Source organism: Carya illinoinensis, chromosome 7 (genome assembly GCF_018687715.1).
Source record: "Carya illinoinensis cultivar Pawnee chromosome 7, C.illinoinensisPawnee_v1, whole genome shotgun sequence".
Taxonomy (NCBI): Eukaryota; Viridiplantae; Streptophyta; class Magnoliopsida; order Fagales; family Juglandaceae; genus Carya; species Carya illinoinensis.
This window is the reverse complement of record NC_056758.1, coordinates 969665-992018: the sequence shown is the minus strand read 5'-3', so window position 1 is coordinate 992018 and position 22354 is coordinate 969665. Positions and strand designations below refer to the sequence as shown.

The window sequence follows — 22354 nt, the reverse complement described above, 5'->3', positions numbered from 1 at the left end:
TAGCTTAGGTCGTAAGCTCACTGATAGAACCAGCACCACTTCCCATGGCCATCGACGATGAAATTTTTACTAGAGATCGAAAGGTGCCACTCTCGAGTGTCTACACAATCTCTGGCAATGGAGCTCCATTATATTCAAAGACCACAAAGGCTTGCCAGACTTCCAGAACTGCCAAAGCCCCAGGTTGAAGTCCAAGGTTCTGGCATAGATGTTGCCAATGGAGTGGCTGCTACCGGATTTTTGCTCTTGGGAGCAACTCCAACCAAGATTTCAACAGATGGTGTACCCTCTATATTAGGTGAAGGTCCTCAGAGTAGATTTTAGAGAAGAAGAAAGGATTTTATAACTTTTTTGGGTTTTCCCATAAGGATAATATCGCTTTTCACCGCTATCGAAGTATGAAGTCACCATTAGACTCTGATCAAATCCCCCATTTAATTTTCTAGACGTGTTTGGTTATCATGAAATATGTTAATTTCATGATTGGACCTCTCTATGATAGTAAAGTGGTGCTTCAAATGGGGAATATTAATTGGCTATATGGTAAAAGTCGAGGGGAAAAACATAGGGAAAAGTGATACCTAAATCAAATCAATTGTTGAAAAAGAGAAGAAAAGCAGCGCATAAATTGTACTCGAGTTTCAGATCAATTTTCCCAAAAAAAAGTATCCCAACATGTTTAAAAGACAACAGAAAAACCTAATCCAGCTCCACATAAGAGAGCCGATGCTAAGCAAGATAATAGAATTAATCACATTCCAGGTAAATGTCACAAATCACAGGAACATCCTATGGCATTATATAGTAGTTAGTGAAAGCATAACCAGTTGCCTAATTGTAGATTGTGTCATCATGCATGCTCAGACACAGATCCTTTAAAAAATATAGCTCCTACAGAAAGTAACTATTAACCCATTCTTGGTGGTAGGATTTCACATTAAAAAGATATTTATTGAGATTACCTGTGTGGTGGCATGCGGTGAATGGATTGCTCGGTCTAAAGCAGCTAGAGTTTCTAACACCTACAGTTAATTTTCACCAAACATTAACAGAGAGCAAAGGGGGGGGGGGGGGGGGGGGGGGGGAGGAATTTAGGTACAGGAACATATTTTTAGCCAACATACCAAAACCCAGGATGGCCCCAACATATTGTGTAATCGATGAGCAATATTGAAGAGAGTCCTTAAGGCCTAAATTGCAAGAGAAATTAACATCAACTTTGCACATTTGAAGTGAGAAATGAACCATGGGAAAAAGCTGTCATCCTATGTAAGAGGTACAAAAGATATGAGGTTGAATGAATTACCTGCACATTTTTAGGAGTAAGTACAATGTTTTCCCTTTGATCGACTAATGGCTCAGGACGTTTTGACCCAGGAGACTGTAAGGCACTGCTGCAATATCAATTGCAACCCAATTTTCAACATTCTCAGGTCACTTAAATCTTGAAACCAGACCAGATATATGTTGAAGTGAAGAGGCTGAATTAGAAACTTACACTGTAATTGAAAATAAAGGATTTAAAAGTAAAGCATTTGCAACATAATTACATTCAGATACTCCATTCAATAGTCAGCACCCAGCATGTCTTTTTTTTTTTTTGTTTTTCTTTTCCAATTGGCATCCAGCTTGTCTTGTAAAGCAACCTTAAAGATATCAAACAAAAAGTTGCTTCTAGCCATATGCATGTATTTTACGGATCAAAAACATCGCATGACCATTATGCTATATTAAGGAATTAAAACATCACAAGACCATGTCGGCACAAGTAACAATAAACTGAAAAAGATAAAAAAATAAAAAAATAAATATCGATGATGAAAAGAAAATGATAATCAATGAGAAAGGATTCTCATAATTGAGCAAACTGCATAAAACACAAACAAAACAAAATGAAGTGATGCAAACCTATAGCTGTTATAAAATTAAAAGAAAAAATCCCAGGGAAGTAGATAGTGAGTAAAATAACAATTAATCCAGCCAAAAAAAAAATCTACATATATTGTCTTCATGTTAAAAAAAAAATAGCGAAGCAGCAAATGTGGTGAGAGATGACATTATACGGTAATATTTGCAATTTCATACCTCCTTTTTTCCATTTCATTGGGGAAATTGATTGTGAATTTGCAAAGAGATGCTAAAAAAGAGTTTAAAGGCTCTACAGCACAAAGAACCCCGCATGCCTGTGAAGCAATCATATAAACCCTTGTCATCTATCATATATTGATGGAAACAGAAAATGCTTATAATAAATATTAAAGTTGATGCTTTTAATAAATATACTGATGGAAACAGAAAATGCTAAAACAGAACCATGACTGAAAATAATGCTGGACTTTACTCTTGAAATAAAATAAATCTAATCTGACAGCCATAAATATGTGGCGAGTCAATATGTTAAATTGTAGTTACTTGAGTGAATGCCTGGTATCCCTTTAAGATCTCCAACACAATGGCCTCTCCTTGTGACCTTCCAAAATCAATTTAGGTCAGATTCACAGAAATTCCACTTTTCATAAGACTAAAGATCCTTTAGGAGAAAAAAGTAACCAAACCTTGACAAAATAAGGGATAACGCATCAAGTATGGTCAACCACAAAGAATCAACCATTGAGATGCAGAGAGCAGCTGTTTTCCCAGTACACTTTGCTGGTGGATCATTTTCACATCTAGGAGATTCAAGCTGGTTGCACCAAGAGAGAAATGTAAGGTCAAGCACGCTAGCATTTGCATTGTTTCAAACAGAATATTAGAAAGGGAAAATTAAAGGAAATGACAGAACTACCTCCCCAACTTCCACAGCCTCATCGGTCAAGGTAGCCACGGTAAAGACCACACCCAACAGACCTTCAACTGCCAAAGTTATTGAATGGGCTTCACTAGCAACTAAGACTGCAGCATTGGAGGCATCATTATCAAGACTCCACTCAACCCCTGTAGAAATACATTTTTGTCATCTTCTATGTGCATAAAAAATAGTGATAATGATAACTGATGAAACCCATTAGAGAGAGAGAGAGAGAGAAGGTTTTAAGTGTAAATGCATTCATTATGTATTCCATATGACCAAAAGAGTTTCCCAACAAAAGCTTTACATCCCCAAATATAAAAGAAATTAACCGTCAATCCATGTTGACTCTACATATTGTCAGAAATCCTTGGAAGACCTTTTGGTTCATTACCTAACATATTAGCCACTGGATCACTGTGAACCTGTGATGTTAAGAAGTAATGCTAAAGCACCTCTTCGGGTAATACCTCAACGAGACCAAACAATGAATTTTATAAAGGGTGATCAGCAAATGAAGCAAATGATCATAAAAGGGCTAAATACTAAAATAATCCATGTGATTTAGCCTTTAGACAGCTTACGGGCTAACTTTTAAAATAAGCTTTTCCATCCTTGTAGTTTTCACTTCAGTCATTTTGAACCTTCGGTTATAGATTTGTCAGACCAACTAACGGAAGCCCAATAGAAAGGCACCACATGTCAACACAAAAAATCTAAAAAAAAAAAAACTTAAATATTTTTTTATCAAAAACAAACAATATTTAAAAATTAAAAAAAAGAAAAAATAATTAAACATATTAAATTAAAAAAATAAAAAATAACAAACTAACAAAAATATAAGTTTAAATTTAAAAGGTAAGAAAAAAAATTGTTACACATTCAGGGTAAAGGGGGTGGCTGCAGCCCCCCTAAAGTAGGTCTCATGGCCACCCTCTTATCTACTGTGCATTTTTCAATCTAAGTTTAGAATTTTTCTTAATTTTCTTTTGTATTTAACCCTTTTTTTTCAGATTCTTTATGTTGACAGGTGGCGCATTTCCATTGGTGATGACATGGCTTTCGTCGATGGGTCTGACGGATCAGTAATGGAAGGATCAAGATGACCAAAGTTGAAAGTACAAGGATGAAAAAAATTCATTTTTAAATGTTAGGGTGTAATATGTCTAAAGGCCAAACCACAAGGACTATTTTAGTAATTAGCCCCTCTATAAATTCTCATCTCAAGCAGATGGTTTAATCATATGATCAGTTTTGTGTCACGTGTCTGTCTTCTAAAGAATTTTAACTTTTCTAAGGAGCTTTAGGATGTCATATGATATTCATATTATATAATTATCTTATCTTTTCTTCTGAAAAGGTAAAGGTATCAAATTTCTATTCTAGCCATTCTTTTTTTTTCCTTGCCAGGGAAAAAAAAGTTAAAATGTCAAGACCTATTATAAGACTTTATGCAGGCCTGGTGATTACTCTAGCAAAAATGAAACAAGAAATCTGATATCTCATAATTCCAAACGTCAGAGATTTTCTGACCTTAAGCACACAGATGGATAATTTCCTTCTTTTAACAACATATTGTGTCCAAATAAAATCAAGATTTTTATAACAACAATGTTTCTCTCTGAATAAGAACAGCTGATTAGTTATTTAGAGCACTCCCAATGGGTAATGTAAAACCTCATTTTCTGTATAATTTGAAGAACTGGGGTCTAAAAGTGGCATCCAACGGATGTTCTATTCCATCTGTATTTTCCAATTATCTACAGTGTTACTGCTACATCTAGCTGTAACTGTTCAAAGTTGTAAAAAAAAAAAATTTAATTATTTCTCTCTCATCTGTGTACTTTCACCTCCCCTACCATGTAAAGATTAAGGTGAGGTCGGGATAGTGAGATTAGATGAGATGGTTTTAGATGAAAGTTGAATAAAATATTGTTAGAATATTATTTTTTAATATTATTATTGTTTTGGGATCTAAAAAAGTTAAATTGTTTATTATATTTTGCGTAGGAATTTGAAAAAATTGTAATGATAAGATGAGATGAGTTGAAACCATCTTTGTATCCAAACCTAACCTAAATCATTTCTCTCTCATCTGTGAATAAAAAAGATTAAAAAGTATAATATTAAATGATATAAAGAAAAAATAGATAAACTGATGTATGGTATATTGTAAAAACCAGTATGTAAAATAGAAAGAGTGGGTTTTGGTGATGTATTTTAAAGAATAGGATGAAGAATCCATTGGGAGTGCTCTTAGGTGTTAGGTTTTTCTCTCTTGATAAGATTTGCATCAAAGATTTGACCACTCATCACCTAGCCCTTCACCAATTGAGCCCATGGTCCTGGTGTATCACGTCACAAAAGGAAAAAAAAAAAAAAAACACAATTTCAACATGAACCAGATGTCTCATCAGTGAAACTAATTAATTCTAAAATTGCAGCTAAAAAGCATTATGGTAATTTCAACAAAATGACAACTTAACACCAGAAACAAATTAAGGAATATTATTGTTACAACAGATTGATTTTAGTAGCAGATCTTTGAGAAAGACATAGCTATATGTCAATGAAAGCTAATTGACTACCTTTAGCTTTGCTGCTGAACATCCCTGCAACAGCTGCCAGGCTCTCTTCACTTGCATCTAACACCTAAAGCATTATAAAGTATATGCTAGTTACAGGAATGAAACTATGACTAAAGTAGGAAAACCTAAATGGCATTTTCAGTTCTACCAGTTGAAAATATGCCTGTGGAAAAACACTAGCATACACCAAAATGAAAGATGCAACCAAATTAAAAGGTTGGAATATCTTCTCTCTTCTTTTTTTGGAAGAAATCCAGGCTGGAATATTTTCCAAGCAGTGGAAAAACCTTATAAGCTGGGGAAGACATTGCTGAAAGTAGATTACAAGTGGCCATGGAATATGATACTCAAAATTGAAGTTGACAAGTCAAGAACAACCCATGATTAATTCACAATAAGGTTTGGCAATGTAGAAAGAAAACAGGGTCCTATTCCCTATGATCTACTAAGAAAGTACAGAATTGCATAGGAACAACTTTCAATCATAGCACAAATTTTTTCCAGTCTTGAAAACAAGTAAAACATGGGAAAAAAATTGACCATGCTAGTTAGAATAGAGATTGTACTTGCAAACCCTAGAAAGCCCCTAATCAAGTCATCCATATTATACCACACTCATCTATGTTGATGCAGGATTACATTTATTTTATTGTTGTTGCTGTTGTTGTTGTTGTGATTGTCATTATTGGTAAGCTGGATTCACTCCAATGAGTTAAATGAATGAATATTCAAGATACAAAAGCATAGGCTACAGAAATTTAGTTAAGCATTTCCCAAGTCAAACAAAAAGACACCTGAACTGATGATGAAATGCAAACTAAAAAAATATGGATAAGGCTCGAAGATATTAGAATAAAGAATGCTCCAAACAGACACCTATCAAAAAAGGATGCTCCAATATCTTACCTGTACACTTGAAACAACTCTAGCAAGAGCTTTAACCATGCCCTCCACAACATTTGTATTCTTTGGATGCCTACAAGGCAAATGAAGAAAGCAGGGTATGACACATAATAATGCTTTCATAAATGACCAACTATAACTCTGGAGTCTGGTACGATTATAAGTTGTTGTGTAGACTTGATCAAGCCAAAGTGCCCAATGAATCAGCAATATTATCAACTCTTATCATAATGAGATATTACTTAACAAAAAAGGAAGAAGAAAATTTCATCGCCATCTCAATAACTTTTTCATAAGTCATTTTTATTCAACGTGCAAAAGGGCACCACCCAAGAACACAGAATGTATACAAGAGGAGCACCTAACGAGGGAGACAAAGGAAGATCTCAATATACAAATATAAACACACACCAATATGTATTGACATAGCAATTAAATCTTTTTTTTCTTCTAGCTTTTCCTTCCAATTGTCAAATTAGATACACAACAAAACGTTAAGAGTTAGATGCATGAACAAGTCAACTTGACTTGACAAATTCTCAATCAGTAATTAATCCTCTTTCCCATTCAGTTCCATCCAAAAGTCACACGCCATTGAATACTAGTCATAAGTGATTTTCCTAAGTAAATAGTCTGCCTATGTTTTTATTTTTTAGATAAGATAAATTCTATTAGAATATAACTTCAATCGGGACCTGGTTTATATCACGTTCTTTACACCCTCCAATAAAAAATTGACACATCAACTTTTTTCATTTGGAGAACAAGAAAAAACACATTGAATCAAATGTATTAAAAAATTAAAAAAAAGGTTAAAAAAATTTAGATAAAAACACACTTGGATAGGGGTTGTCAATCACTCCAATAACCCCATTTGGGGTCCCCCGGCCACCCAAAGGGTGGTTCTCCAGCCACTCTAAGGTGGCCGAACCACCCCAAGGGGTGGTGATGGATATTTTTAATTCTTTCAAAGTTCTAAAAACAGATTAGAAAATAATCCGATGTATCATAATTCATGGAAATCTAGGGCTAGCACGAGGGATCAATGCATTTTTAAATAATTTGACTTCAAACAACCTCTTAGACATGGCTCAGAGAATTTTGTCTTCCCATCCTGTCTCAACCGCACAGAATATAATCAAGCTCAGAATGAGTTACACATATTCATCTCTCATTCTGGGGTCACTCTCCTTAAATCTATCATCCATTAAGGAGATACATTTGAAAGCTGTTACTGATGCATCCTTAGCTCAAGCAATGTCGAATATATCTGAAGAAGCCCCTTTGAGAGGCTGTTCTCCACACCACGTATCATGCCAGAACTTCATCCTGTCTCCATTGCTTAGAGTTTTCATGGCTGATTATGCAATATTATGGTTGAAAAAAAAATCAAGAGGCATTTGAATATTTAAAGTGAAGCTGGAAAGAGCAGCAGGAATGAGCAAATCATGAGTGGCCGTCATCATTTATTACAACAAACAAGTCACTGCTTGTGCTATGTATGTCAAGCTGTTTCTCTGAGGGCAAACTCATCTTTCTTTCAAGCTTTCTGACTTCTCAATCTTCAAAACTTGAGTTTTCTTTCCATTTATACCTAATCTTTTGGTTTCTTGATATCATACAGGAGAATCCATTCAATTGTTTTTGTCTTAGTCTTTTCCTAGTTCAGATGAAACTATGATTTTGATCCGTTTTTAGGTATGCGTTGCAAGAAAATGCTAATGGTGATGGGAGCTCCATCACTATATATGGTAAAAATATTATCTTAGGTAAATATTCAACAGACCAACTATTGATCATTGCATCTCTTTCGATGTTTCTTCTTATCAACAAATCTATATGAGAGAAGTAGTAGGTGTAATTGACAAGTATGTGACTAATGGAGCACAGCCGGTGAGAGCTTACATATCAAAGTTCTGAAAAAGAACACGCAACGTCCGTGCCTCCACACAAAACCCCTGTCAAAATTCAGTAAACTTTATCATCAAAGGAAAGTCTGAAAGGTATCGATAATCTACTCAATATTTCAGACATAAGATATGCAACAAGTATTTGTTGCCCCATTGAAATTACCCTCAAGATCTCAAGAACAAGAATGCGATGCCATAATGGCAAATCAAGAAAGATAACCTTCACTAACATACTAAGAAAAACCTGCATAAAAATAAAAAATAAAAAAGAAGAAGAAGATATCAGTTTGATGATAGATGTAAATTTCAAGTAAATGGATGCACTTTCATTACTTTTTATAAGTAATCGATGATTTTATCAAAAAAAGCAAAAAGGCACGGCCCCAGGACACAACAAGTATACAAGAAGAATACATAATTGGAAATAGGAAAAGAGGCAAATGCATTATCATTAAATGAACAAACAAACAAATAAAAGGCATTCCAAAGTAATGATTTGTAACAGAATGTCCTAATTTAGATCAAGTAATCAGCCACTTTATATCTTTCAGCCAGAAAAAAAGGCAACTGCTCCATTATCTTCAGTAGAAGACCTATCTATGGGTTCCTCGTTTCCTTAGACGAGAACCTCTCTCTCTCTCTCTCTCTCTCTCTCTCTCTCTGAGTGGCCTTTTTAGTGTAGACAGCTGCTTTTGGGAAAATTTTCCTAAAGGATGCAGAATGTCATATTGTGGATTGGTGTTGCATAAGTAAGAAGAATGGAGAGTCCATTGATCATTTTTTGATAAGTAGAGTCCATTGATCATCTTCTTCATCAATGTGAAGTAACGTTATACTTGTGATGTTTATTGTTTAAAGGGGTTTCATGTCGAGTGTGTTGTGCCTAGAAGGGTGAGAGAGTTGGTGGTGAATTGGGGAGGACAACAGGAGCATGATATGAGTAACTTCATCAATAAGTCACAGCAAAGGTAGAATATCATTCACAAAAAGAACACACCTCGCATTCCGTGATGAGGGATGAACTGTAAAGCCTGATAATATGTGCAACGGACCGCAAAACCATGCGTCGAAAAGAAGGCTCTCCTGCCTCCCCTTCAGGCTGAATGAATATTGAATACATTTGAAGGAAAGAGAATTCCAACTGTAAAATTCTTCTTAAGATGCCAAAAAACCCCCGATGGATCAAAAGACTAACTACACGTTTCAGAAGATAAATTACCTCAGCATTGGTACGAATTGATGTCATTAAAACTGAACATATCTGGTACCGCAAAACCTGTTGTGTATCACATAATCTTTTCAACAATTAAAATCTCACTAATATGCTTAAACAAAACACCAGAAAAGAATGCTTTTAGTTAAGATGTTTTTATATTTACCTGCTCGTAGGGAACTAAGGTTCTGAAAACTGCCACGTAATTGGATAAAATGAATCTGAAGATCATGCATCAAGAACAAGTAAATAAAGCCACAAGGAACCATATATGGGTTGAGTAGCAGATGACAAAGACAAACTAGGAAGGTTCAACCGATGAATAAGTATGAGCATAGTGTGCAGTATTCTAACACTTGGGCATTAGAAAGACAAGCAACCCTGCCAGGTCAAGTGCCAAAGCAAACCATTAAGTAATAGAACAACTTATATGTGAATTCTTGAGGTACAAATGATAAAACAATTGAAGTTGGCTCAAGACATGCAACAACCTAGGACTCTAATGTGACCCAAAAGTTAATACCAAAATTCCTGATAAATGAACGAAGTCAAGCTATAATGGCCCTTTATAACGAAGATGCTGAACTATTGTCTTATTTAATTGATGTTAGGATCCACTCGACAGAATTTGACTATAGGACTTCATATTATAAACTTCAATATAATTGCAAGACTCCCTGTCCTAAAATGAGTGTCTATTTGAAAAAACACAAAGCTCAAGAAAAGACATTAAATGCAAGGACAGCGCACACCCTTGATAGATTTCCGCAATCAACCTTCTTAAATGCTTTGATCATTGGAGTGGACAATCAGTGTGTATTATTTTATCAAAATCAAACTTCAAAGTTTTTTTCATCGAACCTAAGCAATTATATCAATTACATTCCTTGCCTCAATGAGTTTTTAAATTTGGAAATGCAACATATCATCTGGATGGCACTCTACTTTGGATTCTCTCTTTTATTTATTTATTTATTGATAAGTTATTTATATCCAATAAGATACAATGACTATATACAAATAAATAAATAAATGGAACTTCAATGTATATATTTCTGACAATACCCAAAGGCATGAAAATAGTAGTGGACAAGTGATGAATAATCGTCGCAAAGGCTGCAAAGCAGTTAGGTCAAATATCTGTTCATGACTATGAGGCAACTCTGGTCACTACAAGTTACAGGAATATAAAATTTGAAAAGCAAAGGATTTCTTACTCAAGTATATCAAGCACAAATGTTCGTTGAAGAGAACTGACACGCAGCCAAATTGCCTGTAGGATAAAGTCAAAAACGTTATCCATTAGTTGAAATTCTGTCAAAACAATTCCTCTGACTGATAATTGCATTCATGTTTATGGAACATACAGAATAAATAATATACAAAATAGAAACTGTGTTTAGGAGTCATCGATTATGACACCAATAAAAAGTTCCGGAATACAGTTGACTAGTTCTAAACCAGCACATACAGATCCACCTGCAGCAAGAGCTGTCAGGTCTTCGAGCAAACAAAGCCCAAGCTTTCCAGCATTTGTCACAGTCTCCCTCATCAATGATGGCCCTCCTGCAACATATTCATTCTCCAATGACCTGTTAAGACAACCATATAGATATAATAGAGATCAGCTGTTGAATATCTAATTCAAAACTATGCATGAAAGCAGGCCAACACCAATTTATGCGCTACTCTTGTTTTATATAAGTCCACACATATCCAATACTGCTAACACTGAAATGAAGAAAAATACGGACTACATGCAGTATATTGTTTCTGTTGTACCAATATTTGACTAGATGGACACAAACAGAAATTGTTGGTGGAAGATGTTCATTAAAAATAACATACTCTGAACGGTTGATGCCGCGACTAACATCAGAAGTAACTGTACCCGTTCGAGAGATTTGACCTCCAGAACCAAACTTGCTAGTAGGAAGAGACTCAGCACAAACCACATGATCAAAAATCAGGGCTACCGCCTGTCTGAAGGTAGCTGCAGCAGTACTGGAAAACATGGAAATGAAAAAATGATTTCCAGATGGAAAAGGAGGGTAATAATTTCATAAATATACAGAAGCCAATGAAGGCAAAAAATTACAGAAAACAAAATAGCAACAAAGCCTCACAACAATATTCTTACAAAAAAATGGCTTACTTCCTCACACTATCAGAGGATCGGTTACTTTCGAGAAGCCGAAGACAGATACCAAGAGCTTGAGCTGTATTCTCCTGAATTGCAGATTCAAGGTGTGACTTCCATAAGCCCAGCATTAACTCAAATCTATGATATGATATAAAGCAAAGCTCACACTTCCTCTCTTGATATCTCTCTCCCCCTCTCTCTGTTCATTGCATGATATGGTTTCACTTATTTGTTTCCATCCCAGTAAAACCAGACACAAGCATTGCATGTGCCAAACAGCTAGTAAAAGATTATTAACCTTTTTTATAAGTAGTAAAACATTATAAAACTTAGTAAACATCAAGTTATAAATAGAACCAACTTCAATATTGAGTTAAATAGCCAGAAATATCCTTCACACACCATCACTGTTTATTGCATGTCACCAAGAGAGAACTAGATTTGTGCAACTAAATTGATCAACTTGAGTTGAATTACCTGTGACATACTCTCAGTACAAAATCCATGAAGTGGAATGTTGAGCAAAATTAGAGTGGCAGATACAAAACCAGTAACTTATCAACTACGGAGAATTGCTTCGGCATTCAAAAGCTTGTTAAGGAGTTTCGTTCACTAGCCTGTAGGACCTTTTCATCAGGCCTTACTACTATCTTAGATGATTTGAAATTATTAAAGATCCACTTGTAATACATGAAATAAAGATGTAATTAGTACATTTTAAAAAAATATAAAGATGTTGAAACATTGCCTTCTCCCTAATAAAAATATTAAAAAAAATCTACCTCATAGATCAAAATATAATATTTTCAGATTATTCACCTAATAATTTAGCCCCGTATAATCCATTATCAAATACAGAGCCTATTTCCATTTTTCGTATTGTCCACAGAAAATCCAACCATCAGTGAAAACATGTGGGATAAGCTGCTCATTAAATTGGAAAGGACACACAGCTACAGAGTTCATAAAATAGAGAACAATTTATAGAACACTTTTTGTGGCAAACCGGATAGAAAAGTTATTTAGAGCTTTCTTATGGGGTGGCATGAGGGAGGAATTCATATTTCACCTTGTGAGTTGGCAAAGGGTGAGCTGTCTGGTTGCGAATGGGGGGTTACGGGTGTGAAATTTGTGTTTTTACCAAGGCACTATTAGGGAAGTGGCTGTGGAGGTAACCTCGTTGTGGAGAGAGGTTATTGATCACAGGTATGGTTGTATGTGGGGGGGATGGTGTTCTAAAGAGGCTAGGGGGTCTTATGGAGTAAGCCTATGGAAATTCATAAGAAAGGGGTGGAACATTTTTGAAAAATATCTCTAGTTTGAGGTGGGTGATGGATCACGAACCTGCTTTTGGTTCGATGTATGGAGTGGGGAGAGCCCTCTTTGCACTATTTTTCCAGTTGTTTTTAACTTGGCTGGAAATCAACAGGTCCCAATTTCAGAAGTACTATGTCCTGCCAATGGGACCGTAACTTGGAATGTCAAAAAAAAGTTACCATTATTGCTACATTTTCTCTCTATACACTCAAATATTCTCTCCGAACGACCAAAACTCCGATGAAGAAAAGTTTTCTCTTTTCCTTCTGGTAGGTTTCTGGTGCTTGTAGTGGTGAGTTAGTGTTTGTTTTTAGTGAGATATGGGTACCGCAAACAAGGTACTTATTGAATCTAAGGTTTTTGAGGTAGTATGGGATGGAAGGTTTGTATTCTTAAATGAGAAAGGATGGAAGGTGGTGAAAGAGATTAGGCTGGAGCTAAGCACGGTAAGGTGGTTCATCAAAGCCTTGGAGGATTGCTTGAAGGCTGGGAGGAAGGAATTCTATTTTGCACATAAAGAAGGAGATAGGGGCTATGTTGCTCAACGAGGCCACAACTCATGAGGTAGCTTCATGGATTTGATGGAGTATGGTGGGGTGGGTATAGAAACTTCTTATTCATACCAGAGAATAGGGAGGGAAGGGGTTGGAGGAAGCTGGTGGAGGTTAAGAGAGGCTGGTAGTGCAGGTGGTTCAGTGTTCCAACCACCGCAACAACCACCATTTCGGTCGTACAGGGAGGCACTGCTTCCCAAAGGAAGTGTCAGGGGTGGCCATAACTCTAACACCTCGGCAATCTTGAGAGGAGGGGTAGGCCTGCAAAGGAGTGCCGCCGCTTCAGTAGGAGCCCAGACATGGGACGAAGGTGGCAGAGCGGATGTCAGTTTGTATAAGGAAAGAGAGTTGCGTGTTTTGCAAAAGATGAAATGTCCGATTGATATGCTGCAAGTGAATATCAATAGGATGAATGGTGAGTAGAGGAGAAACAAGGGATGGGCTTGGTTTTGGGTGTGGGTTGTGGCCCAAGTGAAGCTAAAAAGAAATGTGATGCTATGTTGGGTAAGGCTTAGTCAAGTGGGCCTTAGCAAGGGAAGAAGAGCTTCGTGGGTCTTGTAGGTGAGATGGATTTGAAGGGGAAGAAGGTAGCTTATGGGCCGTGCCGAGTCTGGTAGGAGAAAGGCCCGATATAGCGTGATGGAGGAGCCCGATATTACCGAATCGGGTCCGAGTCTGACACAGACAGGGGTGACGGCTTATGACGACCCTGGTGGTGGTCTGTCAGAGTTAGTACAACCGCCGGAAGTGGAGATGGGGGAAATCGTTGTTGAGGAAGGCCTAGAACTGTGTATCTCTGAACATGAAGACTCGAGTGTTGCTTGGGATGGCTATCATCTTGTGGGATGCCACAGACATCTCCGGCGAGCATTGGGACACCTATGGACTCGTCGATATCCTTGGGCCAGGCACAGTTAAGGTTGTGGGATGCAGATATGACTCACGGTGAGCCTTTGGAGGGAGCCCGAGAAAACCCTTTAGCTATTTGGAGAGTGGGGTCTCATTGGATAAGGGACAGTTAGATAGGGAAAGCCAGTTGATGCTTTATGATCCCTATAAGTATGATCCTACCCCTATAAGTATGATCCCTCCTAGTGTTTCCTCGGATTGGGTATTGAAAAAGGTAGAAGAATTGCATAGTTGCATGGGGATTTCATGTGAGGGCTATAAAGATCAGTTTAAGGTTTTGATTATAGCCATTGAGGCAGGACAACATGGCGCAAGGTCAAAAAGAAATAGGGAGTTGAAGATGTTGACGTAGTCCCGTGGAAGAAACAAGGGGAGGGCTGGAACAATTGTTAAATGAAGCCAAAAATTCTGAGTTGGAATATTCGGGGGCTGAACGAGATTAATAAACGCCTTCGAATAAGAGCCTTATTAAGGCAATGGAAGTTGGACATCATTTGTTTGCAGGAAACAAAGTTGAAGCTTATCAACAGAAGAATTATTCGGAGTATATGGAGTTGTCAATATGTAGATTGGGCATATTTACCCTCGAAAGATGTCTCAGGTGGAGTTTTGGTTATGTGAGATAAGAGGGTGGTGGGGAACATTGACGAATTTGTGGGAAAATACTCTATGGGGTGTCTTTTTAAAAATATTGATGATGGTTTCTTATGGGCTTTTGCTAGGGTATATGGCCCTAATTTGGATGGTGAGAGACTGTTGCTTTGGGATGAGCTTGCTAGCCTATATTCTTGGTGGGAGGCTCCTTGTTGTATTGGCGGGGATTTTAATGTGACAAAATTTTCTAGCGAAAGATCCGGGAAGAGATGACAGAATCAAGCTATAGTGGATTTCTCATATTTCATTTTCGAGTTAGGTTTGATGGACATACCTTTAATGGGATGCGAATATACTTGGTCTAATAACCAAACTCGGTCAAGACTGGATAGATTTCTCATTTCTCCCTCGTGGGAGCTACAATATCCAGATTTAAGTTAGAAGAGGCTCCCGAGGATATGCTCTGATCACTTTCCTGTAATGTTAGATTGTGGTGGTATTCAAGGGGGTAGAAGGCCGTTCAAGTTTGAGAATATGTGATTAAAAACGGATGGGTTTGTGGACTTGATTAGACAATTGTGGAATTCATACTTATTTGAGGGCAACCCGAGCAATGTATTGGCCTCCAAGTTGAAAGCTTTGAAAAAGGATTTGAAGTAGGGGTGATATTGGTCGGTTCGGACCGAAAAAACCGACCCTGTCCTAAAAAAATGTGGACCAAAGCCATTCGGTCTGGTCCCAAGGTCTATAAATTCGGGACCGGACCGAACTCCTATATATATTTTTAAAATATTTTTAATAATTTAATATATTATTTTTAAATAGTAATTATTTTTTTTGATAAGTTAAAAATGAGGGGTGCAACACGAGGACTTCCCATCGGTATAAAATTATATAATGATGTAATTTTCATCTAATTTATTATCATTGACCATATAAATTTTTTTTTATTGAGTTAGTTATATAATCTATATTAATAATTCACTTAATTTTAATTTAGTAATTTAAATAAAAAAAAAATTATTAATTTATTTGAGAAAAAAAGAAGAAGAAAAAATTTAAAAAAAAAATAATTGGATTGGGCTGAACGGACAGACCAAACCGGACCAACAGGTATCAGTCCAGTCCAGAGAAAATGATGGGCCGAAAATTCTATCACCGGATCGGACCAGACCAGACCAGACCGGACCACCAACACCCCTAATTTGAAGACATGGAATGAATAGATATTTGATGATGTAACTTCACAAAAGAAGAGTTTATTTCAAGAATTACAAAACTTGGAGGGTGTAGGGGATGAGAACAACCAAAAAGATCAAGTAGTTTCTGAACTTGAACGTTTGACCCTAATGGAGGAAATCCCATTGAGGCAAAAGTCAAGAGCTTTGTCGCTTCGGGAGAGGGATAAATGCACAAAGTTTTTTCACCAAGTTGCTAATGCTCATAGGTGGTTTAATTCGATTGAGTCCATGAACATAGATGGTGGTGCATCCTCAGATCAGGTTGTGATAAAGGAGCATGTGGCTGGCCATTTCGAACATTTGTTGTCGAAACCTCATACATGGAGGCCTACTGTTGATGGTCTAGTCTTTGAGGCTATTGACCAAAATAGTGCAGCTTGGTTGGAGAGACCATTTGAAGAGAAAGAGGTACATCAAGTAATCAGGAAAATGAATAAAAATAAAGCTCCAGGCCTGGATGGATTTACTATGGCTTTTTTTCCAGATTTGTTGGGAAGTGGTGAGGGAGGATGCGATGCTGGTTTTTCAAGAATTTTTCACTTATGGCAAATTTGAGAAAAGCTTAAATGCTACTTTTATTGCTTTGGTCCTTAAAAAGAAAGGTGCAATAGAGGTCCAAGATTACAGGCCGATTAGTCTTGTGAGCAGCGTGTATAAGATGCTTTCATAAGTTCTTGCCAAGAGGATAAGCACGGTCATGATGAAGATTATTTCTAAGTCACAAAATTCCTTTGTGAGAGGGAGACAAATTTTGGACTTGGTCCTTATAGCTAATGAATGCTTGGATAGAAAGATCAAGTCGGGAGCTCCAAGTATTATTTGCAAACTAGATATGGAGAAGGCATATGATCATGTTAATTGGGATTTTCTTATATATATGCTGAGGAGATGTGGTTTTGGGGAAAGTTGGTGGAAATGGATGAGGCATTGTGTGTCAACAGCTCGGTTCTCGGTTTTGGTAAATGGTGATTTAGTGGGTTTCTTTAATAGTTCAAGGGGACTATGTCAAGGAGATCCATTATTAGCCCTCTTGTTGGTTCTAGTAGTAATGGAGGCGCTAAGTAGAATGGTGTCGGCTGCAATAGAGGGAGGATTTTTCTCAAGCTTCTCAGTAGGAGATATCCACGGCTCTACCATTATTTCTCACCTTTTGTTTGCAAATGACACCTTGCTGTTTTGTGAGATAAATGCAGGGCATATCCAATCTTTGAAGGCCATCTTACTTTGTTTTGAAGCGATATCCGGGTCGAAGATTAATCTTGCTAAGATGGAGATGGTCACAGTCGGTGATGTAAACAATATTAGGGGGTTGGCTAACATCTTGGGTTGTGTGGTTTCTTCGTTGCCATTAAAGTACCTTGGTCTTCCATTGGAGGCTTCTTTCAAAGCTAAGACAATTTGGGAGGTGGTACTGGAAAAATTTGAGCGGAGGCTGGCCGGGTGAAAAAGGTTGTATTTATCTAAAGGGAAGTGGATCACACTTATCAAGTGTACTTTATCAAACCTTCCCACATACTACCTTCTTTATTTCCCCTCCCCGCTAGCATTGCAACTAGAATTGAGAAAATTCAGCTTGATTTTTTGTGGAGTGCAATAGGTGATGAGTTTAAATTCCACTTAATGGGGTGGGACAAGGTATGCTCTCCTTTGAGGGATGGTTGCTTGGGGATTCATAATGTGAGGGGTTTCAATAAAGCTCTATTAGGTAAATGGTTGGGGTGTTATAACTATGATAGGGGAGCCTTATGGAAATGGGTGATCGACACGTAGTATGGTAGTGAACGGGGGGGGTTGGTGTTCTAAAGAGGGTAAGAAGACTTATGGAGTGGCGCTATGGAAGTATATATGGAAAGGTTGGTGCTCCTTTGCTAGTAATACTGGGTTATGTGTGGGGGATGGTAATAGGATCAGCTTTTGGAAGGATGTGTGGGTGGAAGACACGGCCTTGAAGGATGTTTATCCCACAATTTTCAGTATTGCAAGGGAAAAAAGAAGCTATGGTGCTGATTTGCGGGTAATCAATCAAGGTTCTCAGGAGTGGAACATTAGTCTTACTCGGGATGCCCATGATTGGGAAGTGACTGTTTTGGTGGAGTTTTTGAACTTGCTATACAACACTCCTATTGCTGCTACAACTGAAGACTTGCTAGAATGGAGACCCTCCTGGAAAGGGAAGTTCTCGGTATGCTCCTTTTATGACTCTATTACTATGCAACAAAGGCACAACTTCCCTTGAAAGAACATATGGAGGAGTAAAGCACCAACCAAGGCTGCATTCTTTGTCTGGACAACAACCATTAAGGAAGATTATGACCATATATAATCTTAGACGGCATGGCCTTATAATCACGGATTGATGTTGTTTGTGCAAAAATAGTGGTGAAACAATGGACCACCTACTTTTACATTGTGTTTTTACTCGAGATATTTGGAACTACTTTTTCAGCAGAAGGGGAATAGTATGGGTAATGCTGGGCAGGGTGGTTGAACTGTTAGCGAGCTGGAGAGGGATCACTGGGACACCACAAATCGCAGCTGTATGGAAAATGGCTCCTATATGTATTTTTTGGTGTATATGGTGTGAAAGAAATGAGAAGCTTTTTTAGGATCACGAGCATTCCTTGGATGAGTTTAGGAGTTTTTTCTAGAAGACTTTGTTTTTGTGGGCCATTGCTTTAGATTTAAATGGTCTCAGTTTCCATGATTTCCTTGTAACTGTTTTTAGCTCTTAAATAGGTGTATTCACATGTATACTTCCAGTGTACCTGGGCTATGCCTATCTTTATATCAATGAAATAACTTATTACTTATAAAAAATTAAAAAAAAAAAAAAACTTGGAATGTCACTTTTACAAGAAACGCTTAGGACTGGGAACTTGAAGAGTTAACAGATTTTTACAGTTATGTGTATTCAGCACAGCTAGGAGACAATGGGGGTGACCATATGTTGTGGACTCACACAGGTAGAAAAAATTTTACTGTTAAATCTTTTTACAAGGTTTTGACAATCCAATAGCCCACTTTCTTTCCATGGAAGAGTATATGGAAGGTTTTAGTACCGTCTAAAGTTGCACATGAGAAGATCTTAACGGTTGATAATCTAAGAAAGCGAGTTATGATTGTCATAGAGTGATGCTACATGTGTAAAATGAGTGGGGAATCAATAGATCATTTGCTTTTACATTGTGAGGTGGCTAGGGAGTTATGGGCTGGCATCCTTAGTAAAGCCAGGCTGAGTTGGGTTATGCCTAAGAGTGTGGCGGATCTACTAGCATGCTGGAATAAGCCTCACAATAGCGCTCAACTGGCAGAAGTGTGGCGGATGAAACCTTTGTGCTTAATGTGGTGTCTATGGTCGGAAAGGAATGATGGGTGCTTTAACAGTCAAAAGGAGCATGTAGTGGGGGAAATCTGGAATTTTTTTGTATTCTCTCTTTTCCAATGGTTTTCTGCTAATGTATTGAAGGGTGGGAATGTTCATGAGTTTTTATCTTCTTTCCAGTTTACTAGAATGTAATTAGGTGTCTCACTTTATATACTTCCTGTGTATTTGAGCATTGCCTAGTTTCATTCTATTCAATAAAGACTATTACTTAACAAAAAAAATTTATAGAACACTCCTCGGACTGGGAGAGTAAAAGTAAATTCATTCAAATTTATTTTATGAAGCAGTAAAGGTTTCTTTTAAATAGGTATCTGCCACTCTGGTTTTTTCAACATTTTCCCCATAACTCACATATAAGTCTAGAGCCTCATTTGAATACTCACAATATCTCAATATACTTGTGAATAGTAGTGAAATAGTTTGAGTTAAGATGTTTTATTGGATTTTGGGAAAGCAAAGAGAAAAAGTTGAATAAAAATGTTATAAAGTTAAAAAATTATTTGAATATTATTTTTTAATATTATTTTTGTTTTGAAATTTGAAAATTTTGTATTGGTTTTTATGTTTTGTTTTGGAGTTTAGGAAAGTTGTAGTGATTAGATGAAAAGGTTGAAGATTTGAAATTGAAAAGTATTTTGTATTTGAGTGATGTTTAGGAATGAAATATCTAAGAATATCGTATAATACTTGAGAATAGTTCACTTGCCAAACTGACCCTAAGATTCATGTATCATACCTATAATCAATAACTCAACGTGAATAAATCATATATGCCATAATATTTTCAAAGAGCATGTTTTGTTTAGGTATAACTCTTCCTGTGGAACTGGGTCTCACCTTTTTTGAGTGTTGATGAAATTTTACTTATGTATCAAAAAATTCCAAATAAAATATTTATTAATTCATTTATTATTTTTTTCCAATCCAAATTACAATCTGCTTGAAGGCTTAATTCCAGATCTAATATATCCCGAGCCATGGCTGCTGCCTGGCAAGCACTGTGATTCATCCTAGAAAGATTAAACATGAAATAAGCGAATTACCTCATTTTCAGGATGTAGATGTGATTGAAATACTACTAATATAGTCTGAAGGGTCTTGAGCTGAACACTCTCATCTGTCATTTCAGCATGCTGTGTGAAGAAGAAAAAGTCTGTAAGATTTCAGCCACAGAACTAATTGCTCAACATTGCAGGAGTGGAATGTGGAATTTATACATATAATGCAACATATAAATATTGAAACAGAAAATAAGAAAAATCCCATTGAGACACACAACATAATTGTAGAAAATTCATTTTTTTATAATTAATCAAAAAGGTTTCATTTAAAGCAAAAGGTGTAGCCCAAATATACAGGGCATATAAAAGAGAAACACTTAATTAAAAATAGAAAAAAAAAAAATATATATATATATATATATAAGAAACCATAAAAACTCAACCCACTGAAATCTATAGCAGCTGCCCCAAAGGAAAAATATTGACAAAGAAAATTTTAAGTTCTTCCCTTTTCCACTCACAATCTTCAAAATTCCAATCGTTTCTTTCCCTCCAAATACATAACACTAGACAGATAAGAACCATCTTCCAAACCGCTGCAATTTGTGGGCTGCCATTTAAGTCCTATTGAGAAAGAGGTCTACTATTCTCCTGGGACACATCCAAATCAACCCAACTCTACCGAAAAGTTGTTCCACAAGGCTGGGCAGTTTCATAATAGAGTAAAAGGCGGTCTACAGATTCCCCACTCTTTCTGCACAGACAGCACCCAGCTATAACAGTGGTATGATGTTCCTTCCGGTCATCCATAGTGAAGATCTTTCCTAAAGAAGCTGTTCAAGTGAGAAAAGAAAATGCCCTTAGAGGCATCTTAGTCCACCAAATACTCCTTCAAATATGCCCGAAGGTAAATCTCTTGAAGTCTTAAATGGTTCTTGTGGGTGGTGTGAAAAATATTCAAGGCTTGGCGAATATCAGGGTTGTAAGGTTGCTTCGCTGCCCTTGAAATACTTCGGTCTTCCATTGGGGGCTGCTTTCAAGACAAAATCTATTTGGGATGGGTGTTAGAAAAAATTGAAAGAAGATTGGTTGGGTGGAAACGGATATATTTGTCCAAAGGTGGTAGATTAGGGTGGGTTTGGGTGTTGAGAAGAGTTGTAAATAGTAGTAAAAAGTATGTGAAAAGTAATAATAAAATAATGAATAATAATAATAAGTACGTAAAAAGTGATGAATAGTAGTAAAAATAGGTAAAAAGTAATCATAAAGTAATGAATAGTAGTGAAAAGTGTCTCAGGTACTCTCAGCATCCAAATGCAGCCTAACTCTCATCAAGAGCACTTTATCTAACCTCCCTACTTATTTTCTATCCTTATTTCCGCTACTTGCAAGCGTGGCCTCTCTTATTGAGAAAAAATTTCGTTAACTTTCTTTGGGGAGGCATTGGGGAGGAAACTAAGTTCCATCTTGCTGGTTGGGATAAAGTTTGCCCACCAATACCATGTGGTGGGTTGGGGGTGCGTAATGTAAGGGTTTTCAACAAAGCACTTTTGGGGAAATGGTTGTGGAAATATCATAGGGAAGGGGAGGGCTTCTAGAGAGAAGTCATAGATTCTAAGTATGGGAGTATACAGGGGGTTAGTGTTCTAATGAAGTTAGGGGGACACATGGCGTGGGATTGTGGAAAAACATAAGAGCTGAATGGGGAAGATTCTCACAATTTTTTTTTTTTTGATAAATAAACAAATTTTTTTTATTGATCAAACAATTTTTCATATTCGCAATTGGAAGAGGTAATGGTGTTTATT

At 36.9% G+C, this 22354-nt stretch overlaps 1 protein-coding gene across 14 annotated transcripts in view; it reads right to left on the bottom strand.

Moving 5' to 3' along the window:
• LOC122314678 (protein MON2 homolog) overlaps window positions 1-22354 on the bottom strand; it is a 66559-nt gene that overhangs the window by 40585 nt on the left and 3620 nt on the right. For 6 of the 14 annotated variants that reach the window (XR_006243855.1, XM_043130183.1, XM_043130172.1 and 3 more), the window contains 19 exons: window positions 20589-20678; window positions 11558-11631; window positions 11251-11406; window positions 10874-10994; window positions 10620-10675; window positions 9569-9623; window positions 9409-9465; window positions 9187-9330; window positions 8353-8433; window positions 8185-8237; window positions 6283-6352; window positions 5377-5440; window positions 2786-2934; window positions 2556-2683; window positions 2413-2470; window positions 2086-2183; window positions 1307-1394; window positions 1125-1190; window positions 963-1022 (listed from right to left, as the gene is read on the bottom strand). Coding sequence is in view for 13 of the 14 variants with exons in the window: in XM_043130183.1 (XP_042986117.1) it covers window positions 963-1022; window positions 1125-1190; window positions 1307-1394; window positions 2086-2183; window positions 2413-2470; window positions 2556-2683; window positions 2786-2934; window positions 5377-5440; window positions 6283-6352; window positions 8185-8237; window positions 8353-8433; window positions 9187-9330; window positions 9409-9465; window positions 9569-9623; window positions 10620-10675; window positions 10874-10994; window positions 11251-11406; window positions 11558-11631; window positions 20589-20678 (1668 nt within the window). In the remaining variant the exon portion in view is untranslated. Of the gene's footprint in view, window positions 1-962; window positions 1023-1124; window positions 1191-1306; window positions 1395-2085; window positions 2184-2412; window positions 2471-2555; window positions 2684-2785; window positions 2935-5376; window positions 5441-6282; window positions 6353-8184; window positions 8238-8352; window positions 8434-9186; window positions 9331-9408; window positions 9466-9568; window positions 9624-10619; window positions 10676-10873; window positions 10995-11250; window positions 11407-11557; window positions 11632-20588; window positions 20679-22354 lie in introns of those variants that run through there. The other 8 variants (XM_043130175.1, XM_043130177.1, XM_043130176.1 and 5 more) reach the window with 5 other exon arrangements.